We start from the raw sequence: 14,490 nt of genomic DNA on the forward strand, positions 1-14,490 counted from the left end.
TTTTTGTTACTGAAATTATGAAATAGCTTTCGTAAATATTAATAACAAATAAATTATAAAAATTATGTAATAAATTGTTGAAATGAAATTCTAAAGATATAGACACACGGAAAAATATAGAAGTCTACTTGTTTAGATTAAACTTAGCTAAAAGTAAATCAACTTTATAAAAAACAAATTTACGGTCTCTTAAAAATAATGATGATAAAAACTTATACCTATATATTTGAAAACTCTCAAATTGGTATGCATTTAGAATATTATGGTACTATTAAATTCTTTACCTTTCTTTGTTTTGTGTTGTATTTTACAAGAGACGCATAAAAACAAATTTCATTTGATATCTTTGGAATTTAATTGTAGGCATTCCAGCGTTTTCTATTGCTTTGAAAAAAAGAAAAAAGATGGGCGTAATGAGAACAATCGCTGAAACACGCAAAATATAATCAAAAGAAGAGTCAAGCAACATAATACAATACGAGTGAAAGGAAAAATTAAAAATTATTCAGAAAAATAAACTCTACTGAAAGACAGATTGGAGAGACGGATACAGCGAGTTTCCGTTATTTCCATATAGATTATCACTAAAGAATTGAAAATATCCACAAAAATACATTTACGAAAAAATAAACTGAATAATTTATGGAAATCGTGTTTACAATAAATTGGATTAGTAAAAAACGTAACTATTAAATTGTACTCTCAGTACAAAATATTTACTACAGTATTGGAAAAAAATTGTACAATTATGGTTGTGACTGTGTGTATGTGAGTGGTATGTATTTGGTTAAAATGACTCGCGTAAATCTAGCAACTGATGCGTTCATTATAATTGTAGGGAGAGCTCTGGGTAACTCAGATCGATACTCTGGGTACTATCTTTAGCCTTCTAGCGACCTCCAGGTAAGTAAAGAAAGAGAGAGAACGAGATACAGAGAGTTCATTAATTTCACTAAAAACACGGGTTTCATGTATATAGCCCTACTTCTGTCCACAACTGCCAGTTGATTAACGTTTATAATAAAAGTGCTTTAGTTGTAAAATTTTATTATATTGTAAATAATTCAGATTTTAAAAATCTTTTTATTAACTTTAAGATAAAAATTTGGCTAATTATTTTAAAACTTTACGCCCTGAATCGCTTGAAACAAAGACCAAGATTTGTACGAACAAAAGAAGATATTCGTAAACCTCTCTGTATTTCAACCATAATGCTTACAAACTTATTGAAAATGAAATTTTTTTAGCTTGTTCGGTAACATTATTTGACGTTAATAATTCCTCTCACACAGTCACGCATTCATAACACTTTTGTGACGAGTTTTTAAGTGATGAGTTACTGAATTTAGAAAGAGCAAAGGAAGCCAATGAAACTGTATGGTTATTTAGTTGGAACAATTTTCTCCTAGAATTTTTAAGTTATTGCATCCAAAAATTCAAAATCAGGTGAAAGGGGAGTGAAAAATAAAAACATCATAGTTAGCTAACGGCAAGAAATTTACGTTGGAATAAAAATAGAATAAAAAATTCTGGAAAAGGCCTAGAAATGAATTTATTACAAATAATTCAGAGTTTCACGCAAACAGAGAGAAAAAAAAATAAGGAGAAGAAGAAAGGTGGCACACATGAAAAATTGAAGTAGGTAACTTTCCAACAACCAAATGGAGTGTCGAGACAAATGATTGTCGCGACCTGTGACAGTCGATACTTTCCAACTCGATCATTGCCCATTAAAAGTCTTCAACCCTACGTGTATCCCATTCGTTTTTGTTTTCCACACTCCTGGATAAGGATGGAGGATTTTTACGTTGAGTTTTTTTATTGCTTTTTTTTTTTTTTTTTTTTTTTTTTTGCGTTTTCCGCAGCGACGGCAAACAAACGGCATTCCGCCCCGTTTGCTCCCGCGAGGCGCGCACGCCAGCCAATGAGAGAGCGCTATGCGATCCACCGCTGACTCGAATGGCGTATCGAAGCGAGCCACCCCTGTCCCCCCTCTCCGGGTATATTTTTATTCATTCGCGGGTCGATGAGTGCGGGTGCTTTTTTTTTCTTTCTGTTTCGCTTAGTTTTGTCTAGTGGCAAAAGGTTTCAATGCGGCTACCTACCGTTCGAAAGTTATATATATATGTGTGTGTGTGTGTGTGTGTAAAAGTTTCTGTTTGATGCAGCCCAGTCACTAATGAAACCACAAAAAAAATCAAGTAGAAACAAGTATGTGTACCTATTCACACACAAACTCAAGAGAAAATATTTTTCAATAAAAATTACAGGATACCGACAACGTCCGACACGTGAACGAGAGAAAAACAATTTTACCATTTTTTTTACCTAAAGTGACTTAACGCCTCAAAAAAAAATTAGTTTTGCTTTATAGGGAAATATCAGAAACTACCTACAGATAAGCATCTAAAATGCGAATAATGCTTCTAATAACGGAATTTTTACATATGTAACAACAAAGTCTGCAGTTTTATTCATTATCATTAATTATACGACAGTGCTTACCACTCATATTTTTGCATGACGCAAAATTTTAACGCTAAACTGTAATCAATTGTTCATGCAATATTGTTTAAACACAATATTGAAACTTAGAAAAATAATTGTAATTTTGTTTTACAGGAACTTTTATTTTTGGTAAAATTAACATATAATATACTTATGTGAGAATCACTTGTTGTAGATCGCGTTTTCGGTGTTGTTCTTAAACGGGTTGCATAAACATTAATAATTTTTGAGCTTATGTAAAATCACATTATGGAACCTCTAAGTTCTGCGTTATAGTAAACATAGACTCATTAAATATACAGCTCTATAGAATTTTGTAGTTATAACGTAGTCTTAAACCCAAAACTACAATCATGATTTCACTTTTTTATAATATACATCCATCAAAATTTTAGAGTATTTTGGCACTAAGACCACTTACGGCTAATTTAATTGGGCTGTTTCCTTTCTAATGCATTAACAACGGAGTATACGTTTGTTTGAGATGTGTTTAAATATAAAATATAAATTATTAGAATTATTTACTTATCGTTTTCCGAATCCCTTTAAGCTGGCGTGTTCATAAATGTAGAATAATTTATGGACGTTATAAAATACGATTTGAGTTCTTTTATTCGCGGTGGCGCAGCTAATGCTTGTTACATCATATTTTGCAGCTAAATGCTATGCGCGCTGTTGGAACACAGTTCACAGAATAACTATTTAACTTAACTAAAAGCTTGTTACATAAATATTACCTTATTGAATAACTTCACTGTAGAATGTACTCCTCTATTTTTCTTCATATTGATACGAATCCTGCAATCTAATAGTGCCTAAACTATAAAAAAGACATTAAAAACGAAGAATATATGGAATACTGCTGTTGAGAAAATAAAGAATTATATATTCAGTATCGATGTAACTAATAATACTTATCACTGAGGGAAAAACTTCAGTGTTATCCCCTGCTTCCTAGCAGCTACACCGGTACATTTATTTTGGTCTCATTTTGTTACAGAATTCACATTATAATTAAATAGATCACTTAAAAATAATTGCTTTCACGAAATTATGAACGTTTTATTTTATGAGTGTTGATTACATTGGGCAATTAATTTTTTTTCCAGATCATAAAACAATATAATCTTTTAACGTCCTTAATATTGACTCTGAAAATAAATCGTGACTGAAAACAAACTGTAATTTAAAAAAAGACCGAGAGTTTTATTTAACTTACAATTTTTTAAGCCGTAGTGTTAAACGCACGATGAATTACCTCGAAACTTCAGATAATTTAATAAAAAATCGGGGGAGTCTTTCCAATAAGAAAGTAGCATCTGTTTTTTTGTAAGTTGCAGTGCAGGTAACGTCACTTAAATTCTTCTGTAAACACAATTCATATTCATTTCCCTTACGAAACCAAATTAAATTATATCCTTCAAATTTATATAAAAAAATTATTTTAGATATTTACGAGCCAGATAAAGCGTTTCCCAAAGTTTTTCTCGTTACCAACTTTTTGAGTAGAAAGTTTGCGGCAACTACGAATAATTGGCTGGCTTCCAGAAACGATAGTCGTCCGTCTTATAAATTTATTCTTAATGCTACTAAAGAGTAAGGAACGAGGAAATGCTTATTTCAGAATCTGGAAACAAATTTAAATGAACTATAACGAGTGTTCTTACGACTGTAAAGTATCAAACAGGATAATTCGACCGCTCTCAGACAAACTTACAAGGGCAGGTCAAGCAATACAGAGCCATATAATTTTTTCCAATAGAAATTAGGGTTGCAAAAGCAAAGAGAGTTATAAAGATAGTGAGCTGAGACTTTTCACTGCAGGACCATTCAAGACGCGAACGTTTCCCATGTACGAATGGAAAGTTACGGTCATAGGTTGGTATGGAAGCATTTAAAGTATATGGAAGCAAAAGGAAATGAACGTACAGCCAAGTGTCATCAGTCAGCAAGAGATGCATTCATAAGAGAATTGCATTTGCGAACTCGTGATAAACTGTATAAATTGCCGAAATACGAAACTCTGACACGATATTTAACTTAGAATTCTTTTGAAGAAATACTGATTGTGATAAATATACGCAAATTGTGTTTTCAACTACATTTATAGACGCTAGTCACACGTAGTTTCCACACCCGCCGCTAGAATTCGCTGCCGGAGCAACTACGTTGACTAAGTATGTAATCGTTCTATTTTCCAACTGAAATTTTAAACTATATAGTGAAACGGGACCCATCTTGTTAAAATTCATTAAACATTTAACACTATAAAGTGTGCATTTGGCTTTGCGGACTTTAGTTAATGCCATCCGCCATAGATAGCAACATGGTTCTTTTACTTCCGTCGCATTAACGTTTCCTGATAGCTAAAATGTTACACATCAATATATTCTATTCTGTGTTAATACAATATCAATGCTTATTTTGTAATTTATTTTGATTGTTTAGATCACACGCGAATTGTATTTTTCAGGATGGCATATTAATGTGTAAAGACAAAGTGATTAAAAAATATATAATTTGCCGAAATATAGTCCTGATTGAACTCCTGGTAAGTGTGTCTTGATTTTCTGTATATTCATGTAGGAGGGTTGATAAGCATTCTGAAGACAGTAAATGGATATTGTGAAATTTCAGTGTGAGTATATGTACGATGGTTTTGAAAACAAGATTAAAGTCGGAAAACGAATCAAAAATCAATAAATTGAAAGGTATTTAAACTAACCCGTTCAGGATTATTAATTTTGCCGGAATATCTTAAGTCAATGTATTTTTTGAGAATTACTCCTCTTATAAAATTTTTATATTTTGCAATAATATTTAAAACAAGTTGTTTTAAGCTGCTGCGTAGAAAGAAAAAAATAATGGGTGCGTGTACTTATGCACGAGCGTTATAGTTTATGTTTACATGGTGTAGTTAAAAAACAATTAATTTTGCTTCCAAATAATTAATATAAATAAAATAATAAAAGTACTGGAGTGATATTATAAATACATCTGGTGAAGTATAAATACAATCAAATTATTTTTTTTTAAATAAATGCACAGTTTTATTATTCATATAAACATGTATATAAAATAAAACATTAATTAAAAATAATTTTAATTATTTTTATTTAATAATAAAAACAATAAATATGCTGAATGTTATTTATAATTTAATAATTTTAATTATTTATTAAATTATAATGTAATAATGATTAATTTTTAATGCAAATAAATTTTATGTACCTGAACATACCTTACTTATTTAAATATAATTGAAAACTAACTTCAAAAAATTTATAAACACAATTTCTATCACTAATATAAAAACATAGTTTTTATATGGACCAGTATTCAATATAAAACACTAAAGTAAATAATTTAAAAGCACAAATATATTTTTTAATTTTACGTATCTTTTTTTGTATGTAGCCTTTTATTCATCCTGTAAAAAATTCGCAGCATAGTGCGCGCGTATTTTAAAAATTAACACTCATAATTTTTTTCAATATGTGCCTAAATAAGTATAACTTCTAAAGTACACATGAGAATTTGTCTCCTTCAACATATCATTACGGATATGTACCCTTGAAATGTAAAATGTAAACCATTATTAAATAGGAAACACTACAGTAAAATGAAACTCGATATAAACGACTAACTCTCAGAGAACTAATACGCTGGCAGCGCTCCAATGAGATCTGGCAACAAAGGTTCAACAAAAATCAACGCAAGTGGCTAGATTTGTGGCGGATTAAAGACTGTGCCGAACCATATAATGATGAATTAAAGTTTATTCACTGTTAAGAATTTTCGCTTTTGCAGGATAACTTTTTAATCCGCTATGCGACGACGGGGTTCCAATGAAATGGTTTATTGCAACAGATTAAAGAAGGGTTGTTTTGATTAAAATCTTATATTGTAGCATACATTTTCCTACACGTGGCTATAAAATAATTTAAAATCAAATGGTTTTTACTAAAATTTAATATGTCTGTAACTCGGAGGAATTATACATTATGTCACAAAAAAACTTATTATTCAAGAAGGTGTTTTAAAGAATTCCAAATAGTGCTTCACTTACATGCTCAACTATTTTCTACCCAAAATATGTAAATTTTTGACTTACTGGAGAACTTAGTGTTGCATAGCATTGAAAGAACTTCAAACGGTGGTCAAGTAGGTATATGGTTAAAATTACATTTTGTCCAAAAGTAGACATAGTGCCTTATGCCTCTGAGGTGCATATATACATACATAGCATAGTGTCATGCATTGCCTCTTTTTTTTTTCTGAGAAAACTTGCTCGTTTTTAATTGCGAAAAATCTCAAGTCTAGGTACGAGTTAATTTGTTAAGCTCACATTTGGAAAATGGTCCACAGTTCACTGAGCGTTGAAGGCCACACGCACGTGCATGGCAGTGGAAATATCTTCGCAAAGATTGTGATTCCATGGAGGCGGTGTCGGATGTGACGTTGGTACACCTGGAATGGCGCAGCCTCGCCATAGAAGAAGCGCATGCAGAGAATTCTTTGGCCTCACGCTACAGGCAACGTGGGTTGGGAAAGCTGGATATGAAGAAAGCCAGCAGGGGAAATATTACGAGTGGCGGCGGCGCAATGGAAGCGGTACGCCTGCAAAGGGAGAGAGAAAAGGAAAATGTTAAAGCAAGAGGGATGAACTTAATAAAGGAGAGAGCGCTGTTTTCCTACTATAAAGAATAAGAGTTTTCCTCGCCTGTTTTTGTGTGGAGGAAAAAAAAAGTCGTGAGTATGTTGTAGGGGAAAAAATGTAATATTGAAGAGAAAATATGAATTAATAACGGAACGACCCACAAGTGTGACAGAAAAAAAAAATGTATTTATACATGCAGCTTCTTCTTCAAAGTTTTTTTTATTTTACTTTTCAGCACGTTTGTCGAAACAGCAGTTGGATTCGTCGTAAGCCAAATGCTGCTCGTTTAATTATTCGCTTTTCAATTTCATCCTGCATATCGCCCCGCAGCGAAAAAGTAGTCACCCCTTTATAACATCCTATTGATCAAGATTCTCCTCAGAATTTCATAATATCTTACACTCCACTGGCGTTCTTCTATCTATCTAAATGAAGAGTGTATCAAAAATGATTTCTGAAATTAACTAAACGTGTCCACTATTAAATTAATTGTTCAAAAGCACTCTCTGTGTGGAGGTAATAAATGATAATTTCATTTTAACACAATTATTTTGGTTATACATAACTAATAAGCAATCTTTTAATAATTTAAAAAGATTTTCTCATAAAGAGAAAATACTCAAGAGTTAATGAGTGAATTGAAAACCAATCTTTCATTGTCATCAGGGCCCAAAAATACGAATTAAAGTAACAACAAGCATCAACATCCTGTTGATGTCAGCTGTAAGCTGCAGCGAAAGGTCGGCTAAATTCAACATCACCTCACAACTTTGACACAAAAGCGAAAACTGCCATGACATGAGAGTTTTTCAACCTAGAACATGTGCTATCTGCATCTCTTAGACAAGTGGTTTTTGAAAATTATCCTTGTAAATAAGATTTTCAATATATGAGCTTCAAACTTGTTACTGAGCAGGATGAAGATGAGAATGATGATTATTATAAGTGTGGGGATGACTTGGATTATGATCGATATGATATTCAGTATAATATACATAATACCAAAATGAATAAGATGGTTTTAAGAATTATGTAGGTGGTGAACACGATAGAGATAATCTTTAGAATGAAGTAGATTATGTCAATTTTGGTTTATATGATGTTGGAAATTAAGTAAATGCTGAAATTATGTCAAGCATGAATGAGATTTGTGTTAATGATTGTGTGAACGATAAGGGCGAAAGTGATAAGAACAATAATGAGAAGTATGAGAACGATGCTGGTAAGAATGATAATGAGGATAAAGATAGTGATGATGGGATTATGGTGGTGAGGATGTTAGAAATGATAATGAATGTGAGATACTGTTGAGAATGCTTTAGATGATGTTGAATACGAATGAGATTGTGTTGACGATGACTTGAATAATGAGAGTGATGTGGGTGAGAGTGACAAGAAGGCTATCACAACGAAGCTGGTGAGAGTGACGAGAGTGAGGACAGTGAAAAAAACGAGCACAAAGATGATGGGATTATGGTGGTGAGGATGATTAAGTGAGATGTTGTTGGGAATGATGGAGATGTGTTGACGATGATGTGAATGACGAGCGTGACTAGGGTGAGAACGAAACTGGTGTGAGTGACGCTAGTGAGGACAGTGAAAATAAAACGAGTACAAAGATGATGGGATAAAGTGGTGAGGATGATTGAGTGAGATGTTGTTGAGGATGATGGAGATGTCGTGTTGACGATGACGTGAATGACGAGCGTGACTAGTATGACAACGAAGCTGGCGAGAGTGACGACAGTGTCAAGAACGAGTACAAATATGATGGGAATATGGTGGTGAGGGTGAATGAGTGAGATGTCGTGAATGTCGGGCGTGACGAGAGTAAGAAGGGAAGCAGGCGAGAGTGTCGAGAGTGAGGACAGTGTCAAGAACGAGCACAAAGATGATGGGAATATGGTGGTGAGGATGATTGAGTGAGATGTTGTCGTAAATGTCGGGCGTGACGAGGGTGAGAAGGGAAGCTGGCGAGAGTGTCGAGAGTGAGGACAGTGTCAAGAACGAGCACAAAGATGGTGGTGAGGATGATCGAGTGAGATGTTGTCGTGAATGTCGGGCGTGACGAGGGTGAGAAGGGAAGCTGGCGAGAGTGTCGAGAGTGAGGACAGTGTCAAGAACGAGCACAAAGATGATGGGAATATGGTGGTGAGGATGATTGAGTGAGATGTTGTCGTGAATGTCGGGCGTGACGAGGGTGAGAAGGGAAGCTGGCGAGAGTGACGAGAGTGAGCACAGTGTCAAGAACGAGCACAAAGATGATGGGAATATGGTGGTGAGGGTGATTGAGTGAGATGTTGTCGTGAATGTCGGGCGTGACGAGGGTGAGAAGGGAAGCTGGCGAGAGTGACGAGAGTGAGCACAGTGTCAAGAACGAGCACAAAGATGATGGGAATATGGTGGTGAGGGTGATTGAGTGAGATGTTGTCGTTAATGTCGGGCGTGACGAGGGTAAGAAGGGAAGCTGGCGAGAGTGTCGAGAGTGAGGACAGTGTCAAGAACGAGCACAAAGATGATGGGAATATGGTGGTGAGGATGATTGAGTGAGATGTTGTCGTGAATGTCGGGCGTGACGAGGGTGAGAAGGGAAGCTGGCGAGAGTGACGAGAGTGAGGACAGTGTCAAGAACGAGCACAAAGATGGTGGTGAGGATGATCGAGTGAGATGTTGTCGTGAATGTCGGGCGTGACGAGGGTGAGAAGGGAAGCTGGCGAGAGTGTCGAGAGTGAGGACAGTGTCAAGAACGAGCACAAAGATGGTGGTGAGGATGATCGAGTGAGATGTTGTCGTGAATGTCGGGCGTGACGAGGGTGAGAAGGGAAGCTGGCGAGAGTGACGAGAGTGAGCACAGTGTCAAGAACGAGCACAAAGATGATGGGAATATGGTGGTGAGGGTGATTGAGTGAGATGTTATCGTGAATGTCGGGCGTGACGAGGGTGAGAAGGGAAGCTGGCGAGAGTGACGAGAGTGAGCACAGTGTCAAGAACGAGCACAAAGATGATGGGAATATGGTGGTGAGGGTGATTGAGTGAGATGTTGTCGTGAATGTCGGGCGTGACGAGGGTGAGAAGGGAAGCTGGCGAGAGTGACGAGAGTGAGCACAGTGTCAAGAACGAGCACAAAGATGATGGGAATATGGTGGTGAGGGTGATTGAGTGAGATGTTGTCGTGAATGTCGGGCGTGACGAGGGTGAGAAGGGAAGCTGGCGAGAGTAACGAGAGTGAGGACAGTGTCAAGAACGAGCACAAAGATGATGGGAATATAGTGGTGAGGGTGATTGAGTGAGATGTTGTCGTGAATGTCGAGCGTGACGAGGGTGAGAAGGGAAGCTGACGAGAGTGACGAGAGTGAGCACAGTGTCAAGAACGAGCACAAAGATGGTGGTGAGGATGATCGAGTGAGATGTTGTCGTGAATGTCGGGCGTGACGAGGGTGAGAAGGGAAGCTGGCGAGAGTGTCGAGAGTGAGGACAGTGTCAAGAACGAGCACAAAGATGGTGGTGAGGATGATCGAGTGAGATGTTGTCGTGAATGTCGGGCGTGACGAGGGTGAGAAGGGAAGCTGGCGAGAGTGTCGAGAGTGAGGACAGTGTCAAGAACGAGCACAAAGATGATGGGAATATAGTGGTGAGGGTGATTGAGTGAGATGTTGTCGTGAATGTCGGGCGTGACGAGGGTGAGAAGGGAAGCTGGCGAGAGTGACGAGAGTGAGCACAGTGTCAAGAACGAGCACAAAGATGGTGGTGAGGATGATCGAGTGAGATGTTGTCGTGAATGTCGGGCGTGACGAGGGTGAGAAGGGAAGCTGGCGAGAGTGTCGAGAGTGAGCACAGTGTCAAGAACGAGCACAAAGATGGTGGTGAGGATGATCGAGTGAGATGTTGTCGTGAATGTCGGGCGTGACGAGGGTGAGAAGGGAAGCTGGCGAGAGTGTCGAGAGTGAGCACAGTGTCAAGAACGAGCACAAAGATGGTGGTGAGGATGATCGAGTGAGATGTTGTCGTGGATGTCGGGCGTGAAGAGGGTGAGAAGGGAAGCTGGCGAGAGTGTCGAGAGTGAGGACAGTGTCAAGAACGAGCACAAAGATGGTGGTGAGGATGATCGAGTGAGATGTTGTCGTGAATGTCGGGCGTGACGAGGGTGAGAAGGGAAGCTGGCGAGAGTGTCGAGAGTGAGGACAGTGTCAAGAACGAGCACAAAGATGATGGGAATATGGTGGTGAGGGTGATTGAGTGAGATGTTGTCGTGAATGTCGGGCGTGACGAGGGTGAGAAGGGAAGCTGGCGAGAGTGACGAGAGTGAGCACAGTGTCAAGAACGAGCACAAAGATGGTGGTGAGGATGATCGAGTGAGATGTTGTCGTGAATGTCGGGCGTGACGAGGGTGAGAAGGGAAGCTGGCGAGAGTGTCGAGAGTGAGCACAGTGTCAAGAACGAGCACAAAGATGGTGGTGAGGATGATCGAGTGAGATGTTGTCGTGAATGTCGGGCGTGACGAGGGTGAGAAGGGAAGCTGGCGAGAGTGTCGAGAGTGAGCACAGTGTCAAGAACGAGCACAAAGATGGTGGTGAGGATGATCGAGTGAGATGTTGTCGTGAATGTCGGGCGTGACGAGGGTGAGAAGGGAAGCTGGCGAGAGTGTCGAGAGTGAGCACAGTGTCAAGAACGAGCACAAAGATGGTGGTGAGGATGATCGAGTGAGATGTTGTCGTGAATGTCGGGCGTGACGAGGGTGAGAAGGGAAGCTGGCGAGAGTGTCGAGAGTGAGGACAGTGTCAAGAACGAGCACAAAGATGATGGGAATATGGTGGTGAGGGTGATTGAGTGAGATGTTGTCGTGAATGTCGGGCGTGACGAGGGTGAGAAGGGAAGCTGGCGAGAGTGACGAGAGTGAGCACAGTGTCAAGAACGAGCACAAAGATGGTGGTGAGGATGATCGAGTGAGATGTTGTCGTGAATGTCGGGCGTGACGAGGGTGAGAAGGGAAGCTGGCGAGAGTGTCGAGAGTGAGGACAGTGTCAAGAACGAGCACTGAGATGGTGGTGAGGATGATCGAGTGAGATGTTGTCGTGAATGTCGGGCGTGACGAGGGTGAGAAGGGAAGCTGGCGAGAGTGTCGAGAGTGAGGACAGTGTCAAGAACGAGCACTGAGATGGTGGTGAGGATGATCGAGTGAGATGTTGTCGTGGATGTCGGGCGTGAAGAGGGTGAGAAGGGAAGCTGGCGAGAGTGACGAGCACGAGCGCGAGGCTGCCCTGGTCTCTGCCGCAGCGTGGACAACCGGGGCGGCGACCTGCGGCGCGCCAACCACTCGTACATCTCGAGGGACATCGGCGCGCGCACTTTCTTCCAGACGGTGGGCGCGCGGCCGGCGCGGCTGCGCGTCAAGAGCGTCGGCCTGGCGGACGAGGGCGTCTTCCGCTGCCGCATCGACTTCCTCAACTCGCCCACCAGGAACTACCGCGTCAACCTCACCATCGTCGGTGAGTCCCGGGCCTCCGCCGCTTCCCCTTCGAGTCCCCACAACAACGAGGTCTTCACTGACCGGCATATGCAACATACCCTACCTTTCCAAAGATTTTGACGTGACAACGTCTAATAAATCGATGAACGCCTTCTGCACGCACGAAAAAATGTGTCCCGTGACGCACGTTGTCCCGTCACGCTCATCGTACGCTTGCGCCGCATCTATCTCTCTTCCACTCGATTGGAACAACCATCGTATTTGACTTTTTCGAGGCACATTAAACTTCAAACACTCCCGTTCGTTTCCTACTTTTCCTATCATCGTCCTATCCTTAACAGAATAAACACAGATTGGAAGAAGTTAAATAGCAAACATGTATAAAAATTATAGTTAAAATAATCTCTTCCTTAAAGTAATAAACGTATTTGAATTTATGAGTGCAAATAAAAGTAAATTTATCAATTAAATTGTAGATTTAATTTCACTCCTTCTTTTTATCCATAAAAATAGTGATGATTCAATAAAAATGATTCAATTTTATACATAAAAGTATTAAATCATTTCATCAATGTTTTGTTATGACGTCACGTTAAAATATCGTCCGTAAACCGACTTTACAGACAACCAACTTTTTTATTGATTGTACAGTTACTACTATGTGTAAAAGTAAAAATTAGTCAAATTATACAGCTCATATGTATCCTACTTGGCATAAACTAAACATAATTTACTTTTTTTGCTCTTCATCTCAAAACAATCTCACAGAGATTTTTTATCATTTTGCTTCAGAAAATGGTAAAACTGAAAGTGATGTTTAGTTAAAAAATATATCAATCTATATTTGGATAATTTAACTGATGTGTAATTTAGTTGATAATTAAGATTTTTTTCTTTTTTCTCCGGTAGCTTAAGTTTATTTATTTATATTTTAATATTAATTTTAAGTTTTATATGATTTGAATCAATATTTCACTTCATACTTAAGTTACAACCATTGTATTTATTTAAATATGTAGCTTTTTGAATAGTTAATTTAATCTTAAATGTTTTGTTGCTATTTGGTATGCTTGATGAAATTGATGGTTGAATCTGAAAAAAAAAAAAAATAATGTTTGTCAGTGTTCCAAAACGTTCGGGTAAGGTATCAAATAAGCACTGCCTTGTTGGGACACAACCGTAACCCAACTCGCGAGCCGTATTCCAGATTGTGTCCAAACCGTATACCAGCAAGGTAACATATAAGCAACTGTTTTAACAAACGGTGCCCTGCGCGAGGCTAGAAACTGGTTACAATGCATTCTAGCGGACGTTTAAAAACCATTGATACAATTGTTACGGCAAAAATACTAGAGATTGCAGCACCATCGCGAAAAATAGAACTGCCTTTCTAATTTCTCAAGTACTTTTTATTTTACGATTAGCTTATTTCTTGTTATGACCATTAAGTGTACAGAATGTATTTCAGGATAGTTTCGCTATCATAAAATTTCTTTTGGCACACCAACACGCATGTTACGTCTCCCTATTATCATAAAAATGACTATATACCAGTTAAATGCCAGACGCGGATGAAATCAACGAAAAAGTGAGCTCTGCGCATGTGAGGAATTTGGACAACAGCTCGGCAACGGATAAGATACCAAAATACTTTCATTAAAAATAAGGAACTTGGCCGTTCCTATTGTGCGTTAAGAATACGGTTTGGGTACAGGTGTGGCATACTCAACAACTAAACTTTTTTTTTGTTATCTTAGAATACCGGCCTAATATTTCTATAACTTAATAATAATGTCCGCCAAAATAAAGGGTAAAACGCGAAACTAACGTAATTTTAAAGCAGCGTTAATTCATT

At 38.2% G+C, this 14,490-nt stretch overlaps 1 protein-coding gene across 1 annotated transcript in view; it reads left to right on the forward strand.

The window, feature by feature from the left end:
• The window catches only part of LOC134535646 (nephrin), a 357,918-nt gene that overhangs the window by 158,276 nt on the left and 185,152 nt on the right, over nt 1-14,490 (forward strand). The window contains exon 3 of the mRNA XM_063374832.1: nt 12,443-12,654. Coding sequence (XP_063230902.1) covers nt 12,443-12,654 — 212 coding nt within the window. The remainder of the gene's footprint in view (nt 1-12,442; nt 12,655-14,490) is intronic.

This window comes from Bacillus rossius, chromosome 10, assembly GCF_032445375.1.
Source record: "Bacillus rossius redtenbacheri isolate Brsri chromosome 10, Brsri_v3, whole genome shotgun sequence".
NCBI lineage: Eukaryota > Metazoa > Arthropoda > Insecta > Phasmatodea > Bacillidae > Bacillus > Bacillus rossius.